Source organism: Monodon monoceros, unplaced genomic scaffold, assembly GCF_005190385.1.
Source record: "Monodon monoceros isolate NGI ecotype Baffin Bay Population unplaced genomic scaffold, NGI_Narwhal_1 Super_Scaffold_13, whole genome shotgun sequence".
Classification (NCBI taxonomy): Eukaryota; Metazoa; Chordata; class Mammalia; order Artiodactyla; family Monodontidae; genus Monodon; species Monodon monoceros.
The window spans coordinates 82,354,037-82,380,840 of NW_021703769.1; the positions used below are offsets into that span (position 1 = coordinate 82,354,037).

At 40.3% G+C, this 26,804-nt stretch overlaps 1 protein-coding gene across 2 annotated transcripts in view; it reads left to right on the plus strand.

Moving 5' to 3' along the window:
- Nucleotides 1-811: 811 nt before the first annotated feature.
- RNF216 (ring finger protein 216) overlaps nt 812-26,804 on the plus strand; it is a 172,098-nt gene continuing 146,105 nt past the window's right edge. For both annotated transcript variants that reach the window (XM_029219533.1, XM_029219534.1), the window contains exons 1-2: nt 812-941; nt 20,450-20,585. In XM_029219533.1, the coding sequence (XP_029075366.1) occupies nt 20,519-20,585 (67 nt within the window). In that variant the 5' untranslated portion in view covers nt 812-941; nt 20,450-20,518. The remainder of the gene's footprint in view (nt 942-20,449; nt 20,586-26,804) is intronic.

Sequence of the window (26,804 nt, forward strand, 5' to 3'; positions counted from 1 at the left end):
CAAATTCAATTTAAGACCTACGATTTGGCTCCCGACCAGTTTGCCAAGCCCATTCCCTACCACTGTCCGTCTCACTCACCTCACTGCCATGCAGCCACACAGCATAACGCTGTTTTTCTAACACGCCAGGCGTATTCCCATCTCAGGGCTTTCGGCCTTTGTATACCGTCTGCTTGAAGTGTTCTTCCTCCGGGTGGTAACCACAGCTCACTCCCTCACTTCATTTAGACCACACTATTATCCCCATCACTCTATCCCTTCCTCTGTTTTATTTTTCGTGTGTGTGTGTGTGTGTGTGTGTGTGTGTGTGTTTCCAGAACACTTCCTGTCTAGGCCAGTATTTTAGTTGGTTAGTTAATTAGTTCACCAGTTATTGACTTCCCAATAAAACATAAGCTTCATGAGAACAGGGACAGTCTATACCGTTTTGGCTCCAATTCCTAGACCAGTGCCTAGCATACAGGAAGCCCTCCGAAATGTGTTGCATGAATGACTTGCCAAAGGCAACGGATGCAAATAAATGCATATCCAGGAGATTTCCACGGCTGCCTGCTTCACGCTTCACGCCCTGGAGTTGAAAACTCCAGGGAGACAGCGACACCTCCTCACGGGGTTGAGGGGCTCTCAGTTCCTTTCGTCCTCCCGCCTAGTGGGGGAGTCAAGACTCAGCGGGCCGTGAGCCGGGATGGAGGAGCGGACAGGCGTCCCTCTCTATGGTGTTACTCCCCAGACCCCTCCTCCCTATCACCCGGCGTGCCTCTATGGTTCTTCCTGTCATTAGTCGGGAGGGGGCGCTGTGCGCAGGCGCGAGGTGACGCCGCGGCAGGGCCGGAAGGAGCGCAGCGGCGGCCTCGGCTGCGGCCACGAAGCTGTCGTGGTGCTCCTGCGGACTAGAAGCTGCGGCGACAGAAGCCGCCGAGCCTGCTTCGAGAGCTGGCGAGGTGAGTGGTGAGTAAGTGTCGGCCGCGGGGCGCGCCAGCTATTCGGGAGGCTCTGTGAGGCTAGTGGCGTCTCAGCCCGGCGCCTCCATTGAACCCGTGGGTGAGGGTGGGGGCGGGGGCTCGTTTGTGAGGGGCGGCGGGGGGCGCTGGCCGGGCTCAGCCGCAGCCCCGACTCGAGCGAACCCGGGGCCGCGCGGGGCGCCGCCTAGCGCCGAGCGTCCGGAGCAGCGGGGCTAGCGGCCGAGAGGGAGCGATAGAGGCGCGGGCGGCCGGCGGACCCTCCGCCGCTCCCGCCACTTCGGGAAGTTTCGCGGGCCGGTAAATCCGAAAGACCGAGTTTCCTCGGCGGCGCCTCACGGGAGGCGGTGGCCGTGGAGCCGAACGCGGCCGGGGGCGCGCGGGGGGGCAACATGCCGTGACTTTGATCTCCGACGCCCTGGTCCGGGCGAGGGGTGGCGGGGGGCTGACGGGCCGCGGTCCCAAACCCTCCCGACTCGGCTCTGGAGGGGCGTCTTCCCGAAAAGGCGGCCACTGCTGCCCAGCCCTCGTGAGGCCTCCCCGAGTGTGTCAGAACCCTGAGCAGCGCGGGGAACGCGAACCCGACAAATGTGCCCGGAGCGCCGAGCGGCGAATGAGGCCGATCTTCCCGCGTGAGATGTGGCCCGAATACCGTGTGGGACGATTGTCGAAAACTTCGGGCCGCTTCAGTCCCGTGACCAAGCTCACCGAGTGCCTGCAAGGTCCCGGTGATGTCCGCTGGGCAGGGTTCCGACATGAGCGAGCCGAGGGCTCTGTAAAGAACTCGGATGCGTCGTGATAAGCGTCTGGGTAGGGTTGTCCCAGGCTTTTTTATTTTTATTTATTTAGTTAGTTTTGACTGCGCAGGGGCTTTCTCTGGTCGCGGCGGGGGGGGGGGGCTACTCTTTGTTGCGGTGCGCGGGCTTCTCATTGCGGTGGCTTCTCTTGTTGCGGAGCACGGGCTCCAGGTGCGCGGGCTCAGTAGTTGTGGCTCGCAGGCTCCAGGGCACAGGCTCAGTAGCTGTGGCGCACGGGCTTAGTTGCTCCGCAGCACGTGGGATCTTCCCGGACCAGGGCTCGAACCCTTGTCCCCTGCATTGGCAGGTGGATTCTTAACCACTGCGCCACCAGGGAAGTCCCTGTCCTAGGCTTTTTGATGCAAAGAGAAGATGACTTACCCTGCTGAGAGAGGGCTGGGCAGACTTTAGTATGCTGGCCTACTGGAAGACCTTTAAGAAATGGCCTTGCTTCGTTGGTGTTTTGTAGAAGTAATTTATTGCGGCTGGGGGTAGGGAGTGGTTGAATTTAAGGAAATATTTGGAGAGCCTGGGGCCAGATTTTGGACCTCCCCGTAAACTTAAATAGAGGCTTTAGATTTTTCTCCTGAAGACAGGCAGCAGCTAATAAAAGAGAAGTCTTGCAGCCCCTTTGGAGAAGTCTAATAAAGGAAGTTGAGATGTGAGTCTGGGAGACTGAAAGTTTATGAAACAGGATAGATGAGAGAGCCTGTGTTTACTAATTCTGATAGTTCCTGTTTAATGAGGGTTCACTAAATTCTAGGCTGTAGTTAGATCTTTACAGACATCTGTCTTTAACCAGATGCTGTTCTAAGGATTTTCCATATATTAACTCTTTGACGCCTCAGTGCTGTGGGTTTTGTCATTATTCTTATTTTAAAGAGAAAGAAAGGGAGGTGCTGAAAAATAGCTTACCTGGTTGCAAAGCTTGTAAGGGTCAGTCAGAGCTGGTACTTGAACCCAGTTTGGCTCCAGAGTTCATGCTCCTAATTATCCTGCTATACCTGTGAACTTCTTGTTTGTTCAAAAAGTTATTCTGGAATATTTACTTTTGCCAGGCTGTGTCCTATGTCCTGAGGCTGTGGCCTCTCCCATTGCGGAGCACAGGCCCACGGGCCCAGCCGCTCCGCAGCATGTGGGATCCTCCTGGACCGGGGCACGAACCCACGTCCCCTGCGTCGGCAGGCAGACTCCCAACCGCTGCACCACCAGGGAAGCCCAGGAATGAATGTTTTTTAGCAGAGGAGATAGATATTAATCATAGCTTCCTAAATTGTAGATTATCATTGTGGTGAGTACTTTGAAGGAGTGAGAGGTGTGTGAACAAACAGTGGGGTTAGTCCAGAAAGGTTTTTCTCTGAGGAGGTGACATTTAAGATGAGGAACTGAAGGATGAATACAGTTAATTTGGTCAAAGAGAGGCAGTGAAGAGGAGTAACTCAGCCAGAGAGAAGAGCCTGAAGTGGAAGGCAGAAGCATGGAATGTTCTAGGACCTGAGCCTTGGTGCCTGCAGATTGGTGAATAGGGGGAAGAAGTATGAGGTGGGGCTAGCTAGTCAGCAAGGGCCATATGAGGCAGTGTTTCACAGGCCATGGTAAGGATTTTGGTTCTACCATGATGAGATCTGTGTTTTTTTTAAAAAAACAAAAACAAAAACTCAATGCTATGTGAAAATTTATCCTAGGGTGTAACCTGTAGACAGTATTGGGATAGAAGGGACAGGATATCACGAGTTCACAGAGGATTCAACTGTAAAAATATCATTGAAAACATTGATTTCTCCCCTTTGTGGATGAGTGTATGCTTGCCTATCCATCCCAGTTTCTTTTTCTTTTCTTTCTTTTTTTTTTTAACATCTTTATTGAAGTGTAATTGCTTTATAATGTTGTATTAGTTTCTGCTGTATAACAAAGTGAATCAGCTATATGTATACATATATCCCCATATCTCCTCCCTCTTGCGTCTCCCTCCCACCCTCCCTGTCCCACCCCCACCCCCCACCCCACCCCCGTCCCACCCCCTAGGTGGTCACAAAATGCTGAGCTGGATCTCCCCATGCGATGCAGCTGCTTCCCACTAGCTAGCTATTTTATGTTTGGTAGTGTATATATGTCCATGCCACTCTCTCACTTTGTCCCAGCTTACCCTTCCCCCTCCCCATGTCCTCAAGTCCATTGTCTATGTTTGTGTCTTTATTCCTGTCCTGTCACTAGGTTCATCAGAACCTTTTTTTTTTTTTTTTTTAGATTCCATATATATGTGTTAGCATATGGTATTTGTTCTATTTTCTGACTACTTCACTCTGTATGACAGACTCTAGATCCATCCACCTCACTACAAATAACTCAGTTTCGTTTCTTTTTATGGCTAAGTAATATTCCATTGTATATATGTGCCACATCTCCTTTATCCATTTATCTGTCGATGGACACTTAGGTTGTTTCCACATCCCAGTTTCTTTTTTTTTTTTTTTTTTTTTTTTTTTTTGCGGTACGCAGGCCTCTCACTGTTGTGGACTGTCCCATTGCGGAGCACAGGCTCCAGACGTGCAGGCTCAGCGGCCATGGCTCACGGGCCCAGCCGCTCCGCGGCATGTGGGATCTTCCCGGACTGGGGCACGAACCCGTGTGCCCTGCATCGGCAGGTGGACTCTCAACCACTGCGCCACCAGGGAAGCCCTCCACATCCCAGTTTCTGAACCAATTTTCAATTGACAGTTGATGAAAAATCTCAGTGTTATATATTAAACTCTGTAGCTTCCCCACCGAAAATTTTGAATAATTTTTGGTTTAAAACCTTTTGTATTGTAGAAAGATACTGATAACAGGATTTTTAGAGCTCTTTTAAACTGCTTAAACTCCAGACTAATTGTTTGCATATTATCTGTAATTATGGATGCTATTTTACTGTAGTTTTTTCATTTTATGTATTGAAATTAATATGCATTGCATTTTCTTATTCTGAACTCATCAGCTTCCTTGTTCTTTCTTAATAGTATCACCATCCTCCAGTCACCTGATCTCAACATCGAGGTCAACTTTGACTCCTTGTTTCCTCATGCCCTTCATGGCCAATTACATACAAAAATCCCATTGAATCTAACCTCTGTGGTCAGTATCTTGTATCTTTTCCTCCCTCTGCTTACTGTTACCTTTAGTTCAGACTTCACTGGCTCTTGCTTCCTGGGTTTCCTGCCACTAGATTACACACTGCAGCTAGGTTGATTTTTCCTAAAGCACAGCTCTCTGCATTGCTTCCCATTGATTAGAAAGTAAACTTAGAGCTCTGCTTCACTTACCTGTTAGCAAACCACCTCCAAGCCTGGTGACTTAGTATAATGGTTTTATTTGTTGGCAGTTTTTTGAGTCAAGAAATTGGGAAGGACTCACCTGAGCCTTTTTCCCCCCACACACATGCTGTCAGCCAAGGTGGCTGGGACTGGAGGATATACTTCCAAAATGGCTTCTTTATTCATACGCCTTGTCTGAGACTGCTGGAAGACTGGGTTCAGCTGCCCTTTCCCTCTTCATGTAGTGTCAGGGCTTTCCATGTGGTCTCTCCATCAGGGTAGTCAGACTTCTTACATGGTGACTATGGGTTTCAAGAGCCCTAGATGGAAGTGCTGTTCTCTTAAAACTAAGCCTGGAACTGGCAGAGCATTAAGTTTAGCTTAAATATTGCTGTCTCCACTAAGCCTACTCTGACTGCCTGCCCTCTTTCAACTGGAATAGTCTCTGTATTGCACTAATGGGTTTATACTTTGTAGTATACTTAATTGTGTGCATATTTTCTCTCACTGATGGAAGTTCTTTGAAGCAAGATCCATGTTGGATTTTCTTTGTGTTCCCCATGATGCATAACACAAATTCTTTATACCATGGGGTGAGCCTGCAATAAACATTTGCCAAACTCTTGTAATGTATTTTAATTTTAAATGTTAACGTAAATAATACCAATTTAGTATATAAAAATATAAGGAAGCAAAAAATGTAAACCTATTACTTAGAAATAACCGTTATTAACTTTTCTGTGTTAATTTAATATTGATTACATATTAGTACAGGATTACAAAGAATGGCTACCTAAATGTTAAGATGAGAAACTAGTATTGGAGTTAAAAGCGATAATCATTTATAGACACTTAAAAAAATATGCTAGGAAGAGGTTTTGTGGGTGCTGATATGACATGAGCATGTCAGCTTCTCTCAGCCTGTGCCTGGCTCTTCTTTGCCCACCTTTCTCTAGAACATTCAAAGAGTTATTAACCCACTAAATTTGAAACATCCTTTATTACCCCAAAATCAGTGTTGCAGAAGTGATGGGCATATTTTTGGAGATTACTCTGGAAAACAGGAACACCACAAAACCCCAGGACCATACAGTATTATATTAGGAGCATCTGGAAGGAAAAGTGGAGAAGTGACATGAATAGAAGAATTGAGAAGAAAATGATTTGTTAGAGACAGACCCAAAGACCCTGGTCACAAGGAAGCAAAGATGCAGTTTCGGAAATCATAAAATTGTGTGAGAGAACCATGGGTGATTCCCATCTTTTCCCGACTTCCTTTGTTCTCCAAATTTTCTATAATGGTGTAATACTTTATAACTGAAGAAAATCATGGTAAACTGATTGTTGTCGTGTAAGCCATGTTACTTGACTCTGATTGTATATGGCTATGATGAAGAGCTCCAGTCTCTGGCAGAAGAGTATGTTTTTGGAGCCACTCATTCATTCAACAACTGTGAGACTCTGGAAGTACAGCTATGAGTAAGACATAGTCAAGGGCATATGGAGAAAACAAAATGCGAACTCCTTCTCATCATGTGTTGATTCATTCATGCAACGAAGTGAAGGGGATTAAAAAAAAAGATCATTAGGACAGTTGTGGGAGGTGGAAGAGAAGATAGAAGAATTGTCATCCAATTTTCTTAAATTCTTATAATATTACTACATAAGATTCTCCACTGAGTAATGAAGTGATGAAATATATCCTAATTTTAAGTTCTAATTTGGAAGCATTAATTGGTATATTTGACTATAGAGTATAATCATAAATGTGTAAATGATTATTTGTATAATTAAAAGCAAGAGGTGACAACCGAATTATTCTTTTTTGGGTGGCATTTCCTATTTCTGAACTCCACTTTGGTGTCTGATCAATAAGCAAAAAGACATACATAGCTTCTTGCTACTTCCAAAGGGAAAATGAAGTTTCTTATAGAAGGAAGTAAAAGTTTTACTGTGAATAGTTGTAATACTAGTGAAAAGTAGCTTGGAAGAGGAGAATAAAGTTCTCTCTCCACCCCTCTCCCCCCGTTTGGTTGTATTATCAACATATTAGTAGTAGTAGTAAACACTGTGCATCTGCTGTTTCCATTTCACAGGTAATAATGTCATAATGTGACACTTGCTATTTGCCAGTCATTATGCTAAACACTTTATATATGTTTAACTCAATTAATTTTAAAACAACTGTATTGTCATTTTACAAATAAAGGAATTAGGCCCAAGAGATTAAGCAGTTTATGCATAGTCACTGATTCACTAATTGGTGAAACCATGGTTCATACTTAGGCCATCTGCTCTGAGCCCAGATGAGAGGACTGAATGTCAGGGAGTTAAATGACCTTTACAGAGAAGCTAGTCAGGAGTAGAAATTTCATCATCAGACTTCTTTTCTCACTGCAGCTTGGGGCCACTGTACTTGCCATTCATGAGGAATCTTGCTTTTAAAGCATCACTAGTAATCTGCTTAACTACAAGCTTGACAGTCTAACTAAATTAGATATAAAATAAATCACATTTTCCTTTGATTTCCAGTGTAAAATTGAAGGAACCTAGTTATGGTAAAAGAAGAAATAAGCTTGGTTATTGGAATTAAGTGTTAAAAATGCTTTTTTAAATTTAATTAAATTTTGGCTGCATTCGTTGGGTCTTTATTGCTGCGCGTGGGCTTTCTCTAGTTGCAGCGAGAAGGGGCTTCTCTTGTTGCAGAGCACAGGCTCTAGGCGCCCAGGCTTCAGTAGTTGGGGCACGTGGACTCAGTAGTTGTGGCTTGCGGCCTCTAGAGCACAGGCTCAGTAGTTGTGGTGCACGGGCTTGGTTGCTCCACGGCATGTGGAATCTTCCCGGACCAGGGCTTGAACCCGTGTCCCCTGCATTGGCAGGCGGGTTCTTAACCACTGTGCCACCAGGGAAGTCCCAAAATGCTTTTTAAAAATTGTATTTGATGGGACTTCCCTGGTGGTCCAGTGGCTAAGTCTCCGTGCTCCCATGGCAGGGGGCCCAGGTTCGATCCCCGGTCGGGGAACTAGATCCTGCGTGCCGCGACTAAGACCCGGCACAGCCAATTAAATAAATAAATATTTTTTAAAAAAATTGTATATGAAAGAAAAGTACTTGAATAGGTGCAGTTGAAATTTGATACCAGAGCTCTTTCCATTATACCATGCTATTTATAAAATCAATAACATCATTATTGTTATTTCAAGTGAGATACTTAAACTTATGCTTGGGTTTATAATTTTTAAACATTGAGATACCTATGTTCAGTTATAGATACCAGAAAGTTCTGTTGTAATACTTAAACATAGTCTTGATATAAAATTTTATAGTATCTTAAGTTGGGAAAATGATGACATTATTTGACTATCTATAGACATCGTATAATAAACCAGGGTCTGGGGCCCACCTCCTCTGAAGTACATGATTTCTCACAGGAAGGCAAAGAAAATTGAGATTTTCTTAGGAAGAAAAGCCTTGAGTGGATAGGTTACAGGTAGGATCTTGGAACTAAAAAGCCACTGTAGCAGTTATAATTGTCCCCCATTGGTTCTTACTTATTGATTTTCATTCTTGTGATGTCCGTCAGAGTAAAGCAAGAAAATGGTTCAAAAATCAAACTACAGAAAGAAATAAAAGCAATAATTCTCTTCTCTTGACCCCCAAATACTGTTTCACAGAGGCAACCACTCTCTTTTTCCCTTAGGGTGACCTTTTTCCCTCTAAGTTTTCCATTGTTAAATACAACACACACACAGAGAAATTTCACCCCAAACAGCTAAGTTTAGGCCTATGCCTAAACTTTATCTAAATGGAGGCATTCAGTATATTTTCTTTTATGTCTGAATTCCTTCACTCAACCATTATGTTTTAAGATCCATTCATATTGTGTGTGACTACAATGGCTTGATTCTTGATGCTGTGTATGTTTCAATTGTATGAGCATACCTCAGTGTATTTGTCCATTCCATCATTGATATGAGTCCTTTTCAGTGTTTGGCTGTTAGGAATAGTGCTGCTGTGAACATTCTTGTGCATAGACCTGGTGCATATAAGTGTACATTTCTGTAGTACAGATTTTACAGTGGATTGTTGAGTCTTCCAGGATTTATATTTTCCACTATAATTGATAAACTATCAAGGATTCTTTTTTTTTTTTTTTGCGGTATGTGGGCCTCCCACTGCCGCGGCCTCCCCCGTCGCGGAGCACAGGCTCCGGACGCACAGGCCCAGCGGCCACGGCTCACGGGCCCAGCCGCTCCGCGGCACGCGGGACCCTCCCGGACCGGGGCACAAACCCGCACCCCCCACATTGGCAGGCGGACTCCCAACCACTGTGCCACCAGGGAAGCCCTCAAGGATTCTTTTTTGCACAGTTGTGGTACCAGTTTCCTCTCCTACCAATAGTACATGAAAGTCCCCATTGCTCCAAATCCTCAGCAACACTTGGTCATCAATTTTCAGGCTTCTAGCAATCCCTATGGGTATGCAATATCTCATGGGAGTTTTTTGCCCTTTACAAATAAAACAATATATAAAACATGTATGGCTTAATGAATTATTATAAGGTGTTTGTATGTACTACTTAGGTCAAGAAGTAGATCATCCCGAAGCCTCCTCTATGCATGCTGTCTTGAGCATAATTCATTCCTTCCCCCTGAAATTAACCATTAGTCTGATCATTTTCTTGTATTTCTTTATGGGTTTCTCACCTGAGTGCATCCCTATATCTTTTAAATCTAGGGTTTCTCTTCCATTCCTTTAATTTTTCCTTATAATTTATCTGTTGTTGAACCTGAATCATTTGACCTGTTAGTTTCCCAGCACCTAGATAGGTGTTTGTCAGGCTTAAAAAAAAAAAAACCATTCCTCCCTGTAGAGCCATTTTAGACATTTTTTCCTGATTCTCCCCCATTAAATACTAAGGAATAAGATTTTGTTGGGTGGGATTGAATTTGGGAGGATGACAAACCATTGTAATAAGATATTTTTACCCCCTTGCAAAATTGCCCCCATTGAGAATACCTGATCTAGATGGCATACTTAACGGTGTAATTCAAAAATTTCGTTTTTCAGATAGCTTCTATTCTAAAAATTAGGCTGTGTCCAGATCTGATTGTTTCTGTCAAGATAGTAGATAGTGTTCTTTCCTCAGAAGGCAGTTATGTCTTATTGTCTCTATGATGTTAGAGTCAATGATATTCAATGTCTAGGTCCAGTAATTTTTTATTTTTTTATTTTTTTTTCCCGCTTGTGGGATCTTAGTTCCCTGACCAGGGATTGAACCTGGGCCACCAGAATGAAAGTGCTGACTCCTAACCACTGGAATGGCAGGGAATTCCAAGGCCCAGTAAATTACTGAGGATTGCAAAATGGTGATATTTTAATTGAATTTTTAAATTAATACTACAGTAATTTTATAAAGAAATGATTTCCTCATCTGCTGTTTGGTTATCCAGTGATATAGTTTATATAGAAAAGGCAAGAAAATGCCTGATTCTTTGCCTTTGTTTTACCAGGTTTAAAGATAATGTATTGGTTGACCGTCATCTTCTGAAAATGACTTTTAAAAAATTATGAACACTTTCATTTAACATTTTCCTAAGATGTTTGTACCATATCAATTATTATCTTTACTGAAGTTCAAAATGTTCCATCTTTGGCCAGTGGAAGCCTCTTCAGGAATTTATTCTGACAGGATTCAGTCTTTGATAAGTAGTCTTTGATAGCTTCCTTGATATGTGATATGACAAGATGTTCCATGTTCATTTTGTATGATTCCTGCCCCAGACTTGGAATTAGTAATTTGTCCCAAAAGCCTTCATCTCTTTCGATGAGAAATAGTATTTCAAATAATCTGGGCACTATGGATGTTCATTGCTACAAGCAGGTCTTGTTTGAAAACTTTTTTTTTTTTGGATGGAAGTAAAATATTTTACCAGTTTATACTAATATTTATAATTCAAATTTAGGACTATAGTGGTTTTACTTAACTTACTTTATTGCTTCTATATTATAATTCCTTTTTACCACACTAAGAATCGTGATTCTCAAGGACAGAGGGATTGATAGAATTAGAATATGCTATAACTTTGTTTTAACACAGCCAAAAGTGTCAAAATGAAAGTCTCAGAATGTCACCACTAGCATGATTACTGTAAACAACTTTAAAAATCTTTCATATGCTTCCCTTCCCCATAATTTTTTAAATTGTACTGTATCATTCAATCTCAGTTATAATTTAATCTTAGTACTGTAAGTAATTATGTATTTCATGTTTACCACTAGTCTTTGTGTCAGTGTCTCTCTGGTCATTTTGGTTGCCTGAAGCTTGCTTTTCTGTTGATTCCTCAGGAAAATCTTGTAGGAAGTTCTTGTACATTGTTAAGTTTGTGCACTTTTTTCTTAAAATTAGTTTTGCTGGATATAAAATCTATGGCTCACGTTTTTTTCTAAAGTATCTTAATCTGTTTACGAGTGTCTTAAAGCATCACTGTAAAAATCTGTTAATAATCTTAATTTTTTCTGTTATAATTCTCCAGCCCAGATGCTAAAGGATTTTTTTCTTTCTTTCTTTAAAGTCCAGTAATTTTACTAGAATGTGTCTTGATGGTTGTCATTCTGGGTTGCTTTCCTTAGGTATGTACTGTGCTCTTTTGAAATGTAGCTTTAATATTTTTACTTTAGGAAAGTTTTTTTTTTCAGTTACAGTTTTTTGTGTTTTCTTCCCTTTCAGTTTATTCAAGAGCTCCTTTATCTCCTTTTTTCTATTTAAAATTTTCCTTTCACCTTTCAGTTCTCCTAAAGCAGTATGTGTTGTGTTTATTAACACTTGTATTTCTTCTAATTTACTCTGCATTCCTAAAACACTTTATTTAATTTCTGTTTCTTTCCTGAGATATGTCACTTCATTTCTGAGTTTTTCTAGTTCTGATTTATGTTGTTATTTTATGTCTTATATTATTTTCTTAGTGACCCTTAGGTTGTTATATCTTTCTGGCATGTTATTGTTTATAGGGATGTTTTGCTTCTTGTTTTTCTTACACCTTTATATGAGATTTGACATCAGTTCTTTTCTTTGTTAATTTTTAGTGAAATTAGCTTTTTTGGATTTTTAAAAAAAATTTTATTGGAGTATAGTTGATTTACAATGTTGTGTTAGTTTCAGGTGTACAGCATAGTGATTCAGTTATACATATACATATATCCACTCTTTTAAATTCTTTTCCCGTATAGGCCATTACAGAGTATTGAGTAGAGTGCCCTGTGCTATACAGTAGGTCTTCATTAGTTACCTATTTTATATGTAGTAGTGTGTATATGTCAATCCCTGTCTTCCAATTTATCCCTCCTCACCCCCCTTACACCCTGGTAACCATAGGTCTGTTTTCTACCTCTGCAGCTCTGTTTCTGCTTTATAGATAAGTTCATTTGTACCCTTTTTTAGATTCCGCATATAAGCAATATCATATGGTATTTGTCTTTCTCTGTCTGACCTCCCTCAGTAAGACAGTCTCTGGGTCCATCCATGTTGCTGCAAATGGCATTATTTTGTTCTTTTTTATGGCTGAGTAATAGTCCGTTGTATGTATGTACCACGTCTTCTTTATCCATTCCTCTGTTAATGGATGCTTTCTTGGACTTTTAGAAGGAGATGTAGTTTAGGATAACTTTTTCTAACTTCAGAGCTCCTCTTCATACAGTGTTCAAAATATGGCAGCTTGCTTTTTGAGACTTTTTGATTCTGTTCTCTATTTTTATCTGGACCTAACTTCTCTTTCCTTTGTCTCTATCTTACTCAGTTTAACTGTTCCCAGCATTTTCTTCTCATAGGGCTGTGTCCTGTCAGGGAGCCCTGGTTGATGAGTTTCAAAACTTCATGGATCCTAGACTGCTATATCTTTTTCAGACCTTACAGGGTCAGGGCCTCCTTGCACTTACCCACTATTGAATTGAGCAAAACCACTTCATAGTATTAGCTCCTTTTTCACATTGGCCTGTGTGCTTTCCAGTGAATTCCTGTCGGTTATTTGGGGTTATATATTGATACTATTCTCAGGTCTGAATGGTACCCTGTGCTTTCTGAGGCACCAGTGATGCTTCAGAAATTGTGTGGCTCTTGGTGGTTTGTCCTCATGTGCTTGCAGTTTGGAGTCTGTGGAGACTCCTTTGTTTTGTCTTGTTTTTGTGTAAACTGGAATTTTTGTAACCAGGGAATTTTTTTCTGTTTTTATTTGAAAATTTGGGGAGATTTAAAAGCTATGGTGCCACCATTACTGCCATCTTCCCAGAATTTATTTATTTGTATTTGGCTGCTTTGGGTCTTCACTGCTGCGCACGGGCTTTCTCTAGTTGCAGCGAGTGGGAGCTACTCTTCATTGTGCGCAGGCTTCTCATTGCGGTGGCTTCTCTTGTTGCGGAGCACGGGCTCTAGGCGCACGGGCTTCAATAGTTGTGGCTCACAGGCTCTAGAGTGCAGGCTCAGTAGTTGTGGTGAACGAGACTAGTTGCTCCGCGGCATGTGGCATCCTCCCGGACCAGGGCTTGAACCCGTGTCTTTCGCACTGGCAGGCAGATTCCTAACCACTGCACCACCAGGGAAGCCCCCATTTTTCAAGTTGTCTGATTCTTCTTTTCCTTTTTTTTTTTTTTCTATTTTCAGCTAACATGTAGGAGTTCTTTATATTTTCTGGATAGGAACCTTTGTTATATGTATTGCAAATTTCTTTTCCCAGTGGCTTGCCTTTTCACTCTTAATAATTTCTTTGGTGAACAGAAGTATTTTATCTTAATGTACAATATTTCAGTCTTTTCTTTGGTGGACAGCCCTTTTTATTTCCTGTTTAAGATATATTTTCCAGCTCCGATTTGTGCAGGTATTTTCTTATGTTATCTTCCAGAAACTATTATTTTACCTTACCATTTAAATCAGGAGTTCACCTGAAATTGTTTTCATCTAAGGCATGAAGAAGAGGTCTAGTTCTTTGATCTTTCCTATGCTCCCAAAATATAGTTTTCCAGTACAGTGTCATATAGTTTTAAAAATCATGTTTATGCATTGCTCTGCAGTGCTGCTTTTGTCATAAATCAGTCATCCATATGTGAATGAATCTGTTTGTGGACTCTGTTCCATTGGTCTATTTTTCTCTTCTTTTGCCAATACCACATTGTCTTAATTATTGTAGCTTTATAATAATAAGACTAAATATCCAGTAGTATAAATTCTCCATGTTTTGTTTTTGTTTATGAATGCTTTACTTATTCTTGGTTCTTTACGTTTTCCTGTAAGTTTTAAAATCATCTAGTACATATCCATTTTTTAAATCTAAGGCTGTCTTAACCTTGTAGACCAATTTGGGGAGAATTGACATCTTTACAAACTTGAGTCTTCCAACCCACAAATGTGGTATGTCTCTCCATTTATCTACTCTTTAATTTCTCTCAGTGATGTTTTACAGTTTTCTGTGTAGAGGTCTTACACATTTTTCATGTGTTCATCCCTGTTGATTGTTTTTGATGCTACTCTTTTAAAATGTGTTTTTGTCTAATTGTTTCATACTAGTTCATTTTTTGTATGTTGGCCTTGTATCTAGAGATTTTGTTTTTCATTCATTCACTTATTCCAGTGGTATCTCTGTGTACAGTTACACATACAGATATACATAATTTTGTTCTCTTGTAATCTTCTAGTATCTTTATTGTTTTCTCTTTCATGTAATCTATCTGGAATTGATGTTGATGGGTGGTATAAGGAATGTATCAAGGCTCATTTTCTTCCCATATAGATATCCACTTGGCCCAGCAATGTTTATTGAAAAGGCCATTCTTCCCACTGCATTTCAGTAACACCTTTGTTTTTATGTGGGTGACCAGGTGTATGTGGCTGTGTTTCTGAGCCCTCTGTTCTATTTTTCTATCTTTGCATCAGTACCACAATCTTATCTGCAAATAATGCCATTTTTATTTCTTCCTTTCAACCTGATACTTTATTTTTTATTGCCTGACTCTGCTTGCTACAACCTCCAATACAGTGTTGACAAAAAAATGGTGAAAACTCTTCTGAGTTTCAGAGAGAAAGCTTTTCAGTGTTTCACTCTTCGGTGTGAGGATTGCTCTAGTGTTTTTGAAATGGCTTTAATTAGATGAAGGAAATTCACTCCAATACCAATTTGCTGAGAGATTTTAGTCGTGAATAGGTGTTAATTTTGAACACTTTTTTTTTCAACTGCAGTGACTATGTAGTTTTCTTTTACTCTAGTAATGAACGTTGCATTGCTTTGGTTAGGATTTTTCATTTGTGTTCATGAGAGATTCTAGTCTTTCTAGTCATGTTCTCATCACCGTTCAGTATCAAAATTGTGCTAGCCTCGTAAAATGATTTCAGAAATAATGTTTGCTCTTTTTCTGTTCTCTGAGTTTTTGTAATACTAGTTACATTTCTTCCTCAAATGTTTAGGAAACTTTACTGGGCTTGCTGTATACTTTGTGGGTAGGTTATTAATTATTCAGTTTCTTTATTTGACAGAGATCTGTTGAAATTTAGTTTTTTTGTTCAATTGTGGTAAATTGTGTCTCAAGGAGTTTATTTCAGTTAAAATTTCAAATTAAGTGGTATAAAGTTATTCATGGTATTTTTTTATATTGTAGAATCTGTAGTGATGTCTTCTTTAACATTCCAGGTGGTGGTAATTTGTGTTTTCTCCCTTTTTTTCTTAATCATTCTTAATAAAGTTTTATCAATCTTATTTAATCTTTTTAGATTTTTTTGTATGTTATTAATCTTTTTAGAGAAACCTTTTTGCTTTGATTTTTCTCAGTTTTATGTTTATAATCTGTTTCAGTTTCTGCTCTTACAAGTTTTTTCTGTGTACTTTTTCTGGGTTTAATTTACTGCTCTTTTTCTAACTTCTTGAGATCAAAGCTTAAATCAATGATTTTTGGGTTGTTTTTTCTTCTCTAAAGTATGCATTTGGACCTGTAAATTATCCTTTCAGCACTGCTTTAATTCTATCCCACAAATTTTGATGTGTTTTGTTTTCATTACCTTTCAGTTCAGTCAAAATAGTTTCTAATTTTCAATGTAATTTTTTTAACCCATGGGTTGTTTAGGTTACTTAATTTCTAATACTTAGTAATTTCCAATTTTTCTTTTACTGACTGTTGTCATACAACACATGCTGTATGATTTCAAGCCCAGCACATTTGTTGAGGCTAGCTTTATGGCTCAGCATGTAGTCTGTTCTGTAAATGTTCCTGGTGCATTTGAAAAGAATGTGTATTCTGCAGTAGTTAGGTGGAGTGATCTATAAATGTCAGTAAAGTCAGCTGTTTGATAGTGCTGTTCAAGTCTTCTGTCCAGCTGTAGGTGTGGATTTGTCTTATTTCTTTAAGGTCTGTCAGTTTAAGCCATATATATTTTGAAACTGTGTTATTAAGTTCATACAGGTTTAACGTTGTTATATCTTCTGTGAGTTGACCTTATCTGGATTAAATCTCCCTACTCGTTTGTAATAATACTTGTAATATCCATTTTGTCAGATACTAGTGCACTCATGCAGTTTTTTATGAGTTTTGTAAAGAGCAGGGGGATAAAATAGTTAAAAAGAGAATTTCAACAGAGAACTAGAATTTATTTTTAAAAATCAGATGGACTTTTTATTGACATATAGTTGCTGTACAATATTATATAAGTTATAGGTGTACAATACAGTGATTTACAATTTTAAAAGGTTATATTCTATTTATAGTTATTATAAAATATTGGCTGTATTCCCCGTGTTGTACAATCAGTATATCCTTGTAGCTTATTTTATACCTAATATTTTGTACCTTTATTTCCCCCTACCCCTATATTATTGCCCCTTCCCCCTTTCCTCTCTCCACTGGTAACCACTGCTTTGTTCTCTATATGTGTGAGTCTCCTACTTTTTTGTTACATTCAATAGTTTGATGTATTTTTTAGATTCCACATATAAGTAATACTTTACAGTATTTGTCTTTCTCTGTCTTATTTCACTTAGCATAATGCCCTCCAAGTCCATTCGTGTGGCTGCAAATGGCAAAACTTTGTTCTTTTTTTTATGGCTGAGTAGTATTTCACTGCATAAATATACCACATCTTCTTTATCCATTCATCTTTTGATGGACACTTAAGTTGCTTCAATATCTTGGCAGTTGTAAATAATGCTGCGATGAACATTGGGTTGCAGGTATCTTTTCGAATTAGTGTTTTTGTTTTTTTCAGATAAATAGCCAAGAGTGGAATTCCTAGGTCATATGGTAGTTCTATTTTTAGTTTTTTGAGAAACCTCCATGTTGTTTTCCATAGTGGTTGCTTCAGTTTATATTCCCACCAACAGTGTACGAGGGTTCCCTTTTCTCCCCATCCTCTCCAACATTTGTTGTGTTCTTTTTAATGATGGCCATTCTGACAGATGTGGGTTGATATCTCTTTGTGGTTTTGATTTGTATTTCCCTGATTAGTGATGTTGAACATCTTTTCATGTGCCTGTTGGCCATCTGCATTTCCTCAGATGGACATTTTATAATTAAGAACTACGGTATCTGAAATTAAGGACTTATTAGATGAGTTGTTAACGTTTGATGTTTGCTTTCTATCCTTTTACTTTAAATATTTCAGTTTTCTTGTACTTACACTGTTTATCTTGTAAAACACACTTAGTTGGGTTTCATTTATCCATTCTGATAATCTGTTTTTTAATTGTAATAGTCTGTTTATGTAATATAATTTCTGATACAGTTGAATTTTTTAAAGTTGTACAGCATAATGACTTGACTTACATACATTGAAATGATTACCACGATAAGTTTAGTTAACATCCATCCATATAGATACCAAAAGAAAAAAGTTTTTTCTCCCTATGATGAGAACTTTTAGGGTTTACCTTCTTAGCAACTTTCAGATGCACCAGACAACAGTGTTAACCTTAGTCCCCATGCTGTACATTACATCCCCAGTACTTGTTTATCTTATACCTGGAAGTTTTACCTTTTGACCACCTTCATCCAATTCTCCCACCTCTTGTAAACACAAATCTGATCTCTTTTTCTGTGAGTCTTTTTTTATAGTTTTGTTTTTTTTGTTTGCTTGTTTGTTTTTAGATTCCACATGTAAGTGAGATCATACAGAATTTGTCTTTCTCTATCTGACTTATTTCACCTAGTATAATGCTCTCAGGGTCCATCCATGTTGTCTCAGATGTCAGGATTTCCTTCTTTTTTGTAGTTGAATAGTATTCCATTTTCTTTACCCATTCATCTGTCAGTGGACACTTAGGTTGCTTCCATGTCTTGGCTATTATAAATAGTGCTGTAGTGAACATGGCAGTGCAGATATCTTCAAAGTATCGAGATATTTCGTTTCCTTCAGATATATACCCAGTAGTGGAATTACTGGATCATGTGGTAGTTCTATTTTAAAATTTTTGAGGAACCTCCATACTGTTTTCCTTAGTGGCTGTTCCAATTTATAATCCCACCAACAGTGTACAAAGGTTCCCCTTTTTCCATATCCTGCTAGCATTGTTATCGCTCATAACAATGAGTTTTTGAATGAATGATAACCATTCTGACAGGCACAGGTGATTTTGATTTGCATTTCCCTGGTGTTTAGTGCTGTTGAGCACCTTTTAACATACCTGTTGGCCAATTTGAATATCTTACTTGGGAAAATGTCTATTTAGGTACTTTGCCCATTTTTAAAAATTGGATTATTTTGGGTTTTTTGCCATTGATCTCTGTGAGTTCTTTATGTATTCTGGATTTTAGCACCTTATTAGGGGTTATGATTTGCAGATACTTTCACCCATTCCATAGGTTGCTGTAATTGAGTTTTTAATTTACTTTTTGAAAAATGTTTTTTAGTTCCTTTTTTTGTTTATTTTATTTTAATTTTTCCAGTTTAATTTTACTTTTTTAAAATATACGTTCCATCTGTTCTTTGATCCTTTGCTGATCTTTTGTATGTTCTTTTGCAGTAATGGTTTGTTTGTTTTTTTGCTGTACGCGGGCCTCTTACTGCTGTAGCCTCTCCCGTTGCGGAGCACAGGCTCCGGAGGCGCAGGCTCAGTGGCCATGGTTCATGGGCCGAGCCGCTCTGCGGCATGTGGGATCTTCCCAGACCGGGCCACAAACCCGTGTGCCCTGCATTGGCAGGCGGACTCTCAACCACTGCACCACCAGGGAAGCCCCAGTAATGTTTTTTTTAATTTCTATTTTTCCTCTTCTGTTACCTTTTTTATTATTTATTTATTTTATATAAGTTGCTATAGATACACATTTTTATTTTATTTTTTTGACTGCATGGGGTCTTCATTGCTGTGCGTGGGCTTTCTCTAGTTGCAGCGAGCAGGGGCTACTCTTTGTTGCAGTGCGCGTGCTTCTCACTGTGGTGGCTTCTCTTGTTGAGAAGCACAGGCTCTAGGTGCGTGGGTTTCAGTGGTTGCAGCACGCAGGCTCAGTAGCTGTGACTCGCGGGCTCTAGAGCACAGGCTCAGTAGTTGTGGTGCACGGGCTTAGTTGCTCCACGGCATGTGGGATCCTCCCAGACCAGGGCTCGAACCCATGTCCCCTGCATTGGCAGGCGGATTCTTAATAACCACTGCGCCACCAGGGAAGTCCCGTTCTGTTAGCTTTTTAGTTATTCTTTTTTCTTTTTATTTATTTATTTATTATTATTTTGTTGTTGTTGTGCTGGGTCTTGGTTGCAGCAGGTGGGCTTCTTAGTTGCAGCTCGCCGGCTCCTTAGTTGCCACTTGCCTGCTCTTTAGTTGTGGCACATGGGCTCCTTATTTGTGGCACACAAACTCAGTCACAGCATGCATGTGGGATCTAGTTCCCTGGCCAGGGATCGAACCTGGGCCCCCTGCATTGGGAGTGCGGAGTCTTAACCAGTGTGCCACCAGGGATGTCCCCTTCTTTTTCTTTTTCTTTCTTTTTTTTTTTTTAATTTATTTTATTTACTTATTTATTGGCTGCATTGGGTCTTCATTGCTGCGCATGGGTTTTCTCTAGTTGTGGCAAACGGGGGGCTACTCTTTGTTGTGGGACATGGGCTTCTCATCGCAGTGGCTTCTCTTGTTGCAGAGCACGGCCTCTAGGCACACGGGCTTCAGTAGTTGTGGCACGCGGGCCCTAGAGTGTAGGCTCAGTTGTTGTGGCGCATGGGCTTAGTTGCACCACGGCATGTGGGATCTTCCCAGACCAGGACTTGAAGCTGTGTCCCCTGCATTGGCAGGCGGATTCTTTAACCACTGTGCCACCAGGGAAGCCCCTATTTTTCTTTTTAGTGGTGTTTTCACGATAAGCTTGGAATGCTACCTTGACCAGGTATGTGGGAAGAGTTTTGATATTCCCTCATTCTTAATGTTCTTTTTCTTTTCTTTTTCAGACTCTTTGGAACAGGTAGTCACCATGTTCAGATATTAGCAAGCACATAGCTGTATGTCTGCATTGGAAAATGGCAGAGGGAAACAACAATGAAGAGGTAATTCACTTGAACAACTTCCACTGCCACCGGGGACGAGGTAAGTGTTCGCACTTTCTCTCTTTCATCGTTGCTTTTTCCCTTAATGTTACGGTTATATTGTCTTTGAAGTGAATCTGTTCTGCACCATGTAAAACCCAGAGACGTTTCATTTTTATATCTCAGGACATCAGGTTTCAATGGACTCATCAGACTAGAATTTTGTGTTAAATGGTGATTCCTGCTGGCATGAATGGGGTTTAAGAACCTTCTATCACAAGTAGATTAGATCTTAAGAGGTAGGAGTACGGGAACTGTGGTAGTTCTCAGTTTTTGAAGGAATAGTGACTGCAGAGGAGTGCACCTCCAGGCCTGTGCATTCTGAAAGTACTGAATCTGCTGCTAAAGCACTTCTGGTCCCTCATACAATACTTAATTTAGTTTTTGCCAGAAGATTCTGGTTTAGCCTTACAAGGAATTTTAGGACGTGTATTCTTTGACTTTACAGTTTAAAATTAGGGGAAATTCATTCATTCATAAAGGAAAAGAGAGCCTACATTTCTCTAAGATTCCTAAACGCATATGAAATTTCCTATCAGATCGTCATTCACAGTTACATCTGGACTAAAAGGAAAAACGTTATGCTGATGAGTAGGAAAAGATCAGAAGTATAAATTCCATGGAAAAAGTTATACCATTTTTTGTGTGTTTTCCCATTGATAATATTTTGTGCTTATGAAGACTTTTTTTTTTTCAGCAGAAGGTAAATTATATATATAGGGCTTTCAGATAATTTAAAATTGAGCAAATTTTATTAAGCAAATAAATTGAGAAAAACAAGTTTCTTTAAGCTATGCAAATTATGAAAACAAAAGAAATACTGAATTTTTTAGGATTTTATTAATGTGTATTCTAACTTGGTAGTGATTGTAGCCATAATTTATTGTGATTTAGGAAGTTTTAAATCCTAGTTGTAATTTGTATGTATGATCATTTCCAAATTTTCTGAACATGTATATCAAATAAATGTTGTGATTGTTTTTTTAACTGTGTCTTAAATATACTTCAACAAAGTCTCTTTAAGAACAACTAATTTATTTTGGGAAATTATTGGCTTTAGAGGTATATTTTTCTGTTGGACACGTTTTGTGTATTTTGCACCCGTTGTGAAGAATTTTGTCGTGAGGAACTATACACATTTTAAGTGTATAGTTCAGTGAGTTTTGAAAAATGAATATACCCATATAACCACCACCTCAGTCATGATGTAGAACATATCCAGAAAGATTCCTATATGCCCCTTTGCAGGTAGTCCTCACCCCACTCCTGAACTAAGGAAACCACTGATGTGCTTTTTGTCACTATACAGGTTCATATAAATAGAATCATACAGTGTTTACTCTTTGTCCTGAATTCTTCCGCACAGCATAATTTTTTTGATTCATCCATGTTGTTGCATGTATCAGTAATTCAATCCCTTTTAATTGCTGAATAGTATTCACCTAAAATTCTATATCCAGTGAAGATAGCCTTAAAAATAAAGGTAAAATAAAGAAAAGTTAAAAGTACAAGAATAAAAAAAAAAGGTATATTATGCAAACAGTAGCCCTCAAGACAGAGCTGTTAAGTCTATATATTATTAGATAAAGTAGACAATCCAGCCAGAAGTGTTAATGCAGATAAAGAGTTCTGGGAAAGATAGAGTCTGGGAAGATAGAACAATTCTAATCTCTATAGAGTAGTAATATGGTATCAAAATATACAAAGAAAACATTGACAGAACTAAAAGGAGAGTTGGACAAATCTACAATCAAAATGGGAGATTTTAACATGTTTCTTTCAATAACAGAGAGAGATCAAGCACACAGAAACATTTGTATAAATATGGAACACTGGAAGAACACGATCAACAAACTGGACATAATAAACATATATGGGACTGCCACTGTACTTGGGACAGACCCGGGCGGCTGAAACCCTGTCTGCCCTCCAGGCCACGCACCAGGTGTTGCTGTCTCTAAGCTGAACCTGGTCACCTTCTTTGAGCAAAGGGCCCTGGAATGTGAAGAAAAGGAGACAACAGCCATACACCCAGATTGTGAGTACAGAGAGACCTTCAAGATGGCAGAGGAGTGAGACGTGGAGATCATCTTCCTCCCCACAAATACATCAAAACTACATCTACATGTAGAACAACTCCTACAGAACACCTACTGAATGCTGGCAGAAGACCTCAGACTTCCCAAAAGGCAAGAAACTCCCCACGTACCTGGGTAGGACAAAAGAAAAAAGGAAAAACAGACAAAAGAATAGGGACGGGACCTGCACCACTGGGAAGGAGCTGTGAAGGAGGAGAAGTTTCCATACACTAGGAAGCCCCTTCACTGGCAGAGACGGGTTGTGGGGGGTGCGGTGGAAGCTTCAGAGCCACAGAGGAGAGCACTGCAACAGGGGTGCAGAGGGCAAAGTGGAGAGATTCCCGCACAGAGGATCAGTGCCGACCAGCACTCACCAGCCTGAGAGGCTTGTCTGCTCACCCGCTGCGGCGGGCGGGGGCTGGGAGCTGAGGCTTGGGCTTCGGAGGTCAGATCCCAGGGAGAGGACTGGGGTTGGCTGCATGAACACAGCCTGAGGGGGGCTAGTGTGCCACAGCTAGCCGGGAGGGAGTCCGGGAAAAAGTCTGGACCTGCCTAAGAGGCAAGAGACCATTGTTTCAGGGTGCGCAAGGAGAGGGGATGCAGATCACCGCCTAAACGAGCTCCAGAGACAGGCGCAAGCCGTGGCTATCAGTATGGACCCCAGAGACAGGCATGAGACGCTAAGGCAGTCGCTACAGACACCAAGAAGCCTGTGTACAAGCACAAGTCACTGTCCACATCTCCCCTCCTGGGAGCCTGTGCAGCTCGCCACTGCCAGGGTCCCGTGATCCAGGGACAGCTTCCCCGGGAGAACACATGGCGCACCTCAGGCTGTTGCTACGTCACACCAGCCTCTGCCACCGCAGGCTCGCCCCGCATGCTGTACCCCTCCCTCCCCCTGGCCTGAGTGAGCCAGAGCCCCCAATCAGCTGCTACTTTAACCCCGTCCTGTCTGAGCGAAGGAACAGATGCCCTCAGCTGACCTACACGCAGAGGTGGGCCCACATCCAAAGCTGAACCCCCCCGGGAGCTGTGCAAAGAAAGAAGAGAAAGGGAAATCTCTCCTAGCAGCCTCAGGAGCAGTGGACTATATTGCCACACTCAACTTGATGTACCCTGCATCTGTGGAATGCCTGAATAGACAACCTCATTCCAAAATTGAGGCAGTGGACTTTGGGAGCAACGATATATATATTTTATTCCTTTTTCTCTTTTTGTGAGTTTGTATGTGTATGCTTCTTTGTATGATTTTGTCTGTATAGCTTTGCTTTTACCATTTGTCCTAGGGTTCTGTCTGTCCGTTTTTTTAAATTACTTTTTAATTTTTTTATTTTTAATAATTATTTATTTTAATAACTATTTTATTTTATTTATTTATTTGTTTCTTTCTTTTTTTCTCCCTTTTCTTCTGAGCCATGTGGCCCACAGGGTCTTGGTGCTCTGGCTGGGTGTCAGGCCTGTGTCTCTGAGGTGGGAGAGCCAAGTTCAGGACATTGGTCCACCGGAGACCTCCTGGCTCCATGTAATATTAAACAGCAAAAGCTCTTCCAGAGATCTCCATCTCAATGCCAAGACCCAGCTCCACTCAACGACCAGCAAGCTACAGTGCTGGACACCCTATGCCAAACAACTAGCAAGACAGTAACACAACCCCACCCATTAACAGAGAGGCTATCTAAAATCATAATAAGGTCACAGATGCCCCAAAACACACCATCGGATGCGGTCCTGCCCACCAGAAAGACAAGATCTAGCCTCTTCCTCCAGAACACAGGCACCAGTCCCCTCCACCAGGATGCCTACACAACCCACTGAACCAACCTTAGCCACTGGGGGCAGACACCAAAAACAATGGGAACTACAAACCTGCAGCCTGTGTAAAGGAGACCCCAAACACAGTAAGTTAAGCAAAATGAGATGAGAGAGAAACACACAGCAGATGAAGGAGCAAGGTAAAAACCCACCAGACCAAACAAATGAAGAGGAAATAGTCTACCTGAAAAAGAATTCAGAGTAATGAGAGTAAAGATGATCCAAAATCTTGGAAATAGAATGGAGAAAATACAAGAAACATTTAACAAGAACCTAGAAGAACTAAAGAGCAAACAAACAATGATGAACAACACAATAAGTGAAATTAAAAATTCTCTAGAAGGAATCAGTAGCAAAATAACTGAGGCAGAAGAACAGGTAAGTGACCTGGAGGATAAAATAGTGGAAGTAACTACTGCAGAGCAAAATAAAGAAAAAAGAATGAAAAGAATTGAGGACAGTCTCAGAGACCTCTGGGACAACATTAAACACACCAGCATTTGAATTATAGGGGTACCAGAAGAAGAAGAGAAAAAGAAAGGGACTGAGAAAATATTTGTAGAGATTATAGTTGAAAACTTCCCTAATATGGGAAAGGAAAGAGTTAATCACATCCAGGAAGCACAGAGAGTCCTGTACAGGATAAATCCAAGGAGAAACACGCCAAGACACATATTAATCAAACTATCAAAAATTAAATACAAAGTATTAAAAGCAGCAAGGGAAAAACAACAAATAACATACGAGGGAGTCTCCATAAGGTTAACAGCTGATCTTTCAGCAGAAACTCTGCAAGCCATAAGGGAGTGGCAGGACATATTTAAAGTGATGAAAGGGAAAAACCTACAACCAAGATTACTCAGCAAGGACCTCATTCAGATTTGATGGAGAAATTAAAACCTTTACAGACAAGCAAAAGCTAAGAGAATTCAGCACCACCAAACCAGCTATACAATAAATGCTAAAGGAACTTCTCTAGGAAGGAAACACAAGAGAAAGAAAAGACCTACAGTAACAAACCCAGAACAATCAAGGAAATGGTAATAAGAACATACATATCGATAATTACCTTAAATGTAAATGGATTAAATGCTCCAACCAAAAGACATAGACTGGCTGAATGGATACAAAAACAAGACCCATATATATGCTGTCTACAAGAGACCCACTTCAGACCTAGGGACACATACAGACTGAAAGTGAGGGGATGGAAATGGAAGTCAAAAGAAAGCTGGAGTAGGAGTTCTCATATCAGACAAAATAGACTTTAAACTAAAGACTATTACAAGAGACAAAGAAGGACACTACATAATGTTCAAGGGATCAATCCAAGAAGGAAGATATAACAATTGTAAATATTTATGCACCCAACATAGGAGCACCTCAGTACATAAGGCAAATGCTAACAGCCATAAAAGGGGAAATCGACAGTAACACAATCATAGTAGGGGACTTTAACACCCCACTTTCACCAATGGACAGATCATCCAAAATGAAAGTAAATAAGGAAACACAAGCTTTAAATCACACATTAAACAAGATGGACTTAATTGATATTTATAGGACATTCCATCCAAAAACAACAGAATACAATTTCTTCTCAAGTGCTCATGGAACATTCTCCAGGATAGATCATATCTTGGGTCACAAATCAAGCCTTGGTAAATTTAAGAAAATTGATTTCGTATCAAGTATCTTTTCCGATCACAATGCTATGAGACTAGATATCAATTAAAGGAAAAAATTTGCAAAAAATACAAATACATGGAGGCTAAACAATACACTACTTGATAACCAAGAGATCACTGAAGAAATCAAAGAGGAAATCAAAATATAGCTAGAAACAAATGACAATGAAAACACGGCGACCCAAACCCTATGGGATGCAGCAAAAGCAGTTCTAAGAGGGAAGCTTAAAGCAATACAGTCCTACCTCAAGAAACTAGAAACATCTCAAATAAACAACCTAACCTTACACCTAAAGCAATTAGAGAAAGAAGAACAAAAAAACCCCAAAGTTAGCAGAAGGAAAGAAATCATAAAGACCAGATCAGAAATAAATGAAAAAGAAATGAAGGAAACAGTAGCAAAGATCAATAAAACTAAAAGCTGGTTCTTTGAGAAGATAAACAAATTTGATAAACCATTAGCCAGACTCATCAAGAAAAAAAGGGAGAAGACTCAAATCAATAGCATTAGAAATGAAAAAGGAGAAGTAACAACTGACGCTGCAGAAATACAAAGGATCATGAGAGATTACTACAAGCAGCTATATGCCAATAAAATGGACAACCTGGAAGAACTGGACAAATTCTTAGAAAAGCACAACC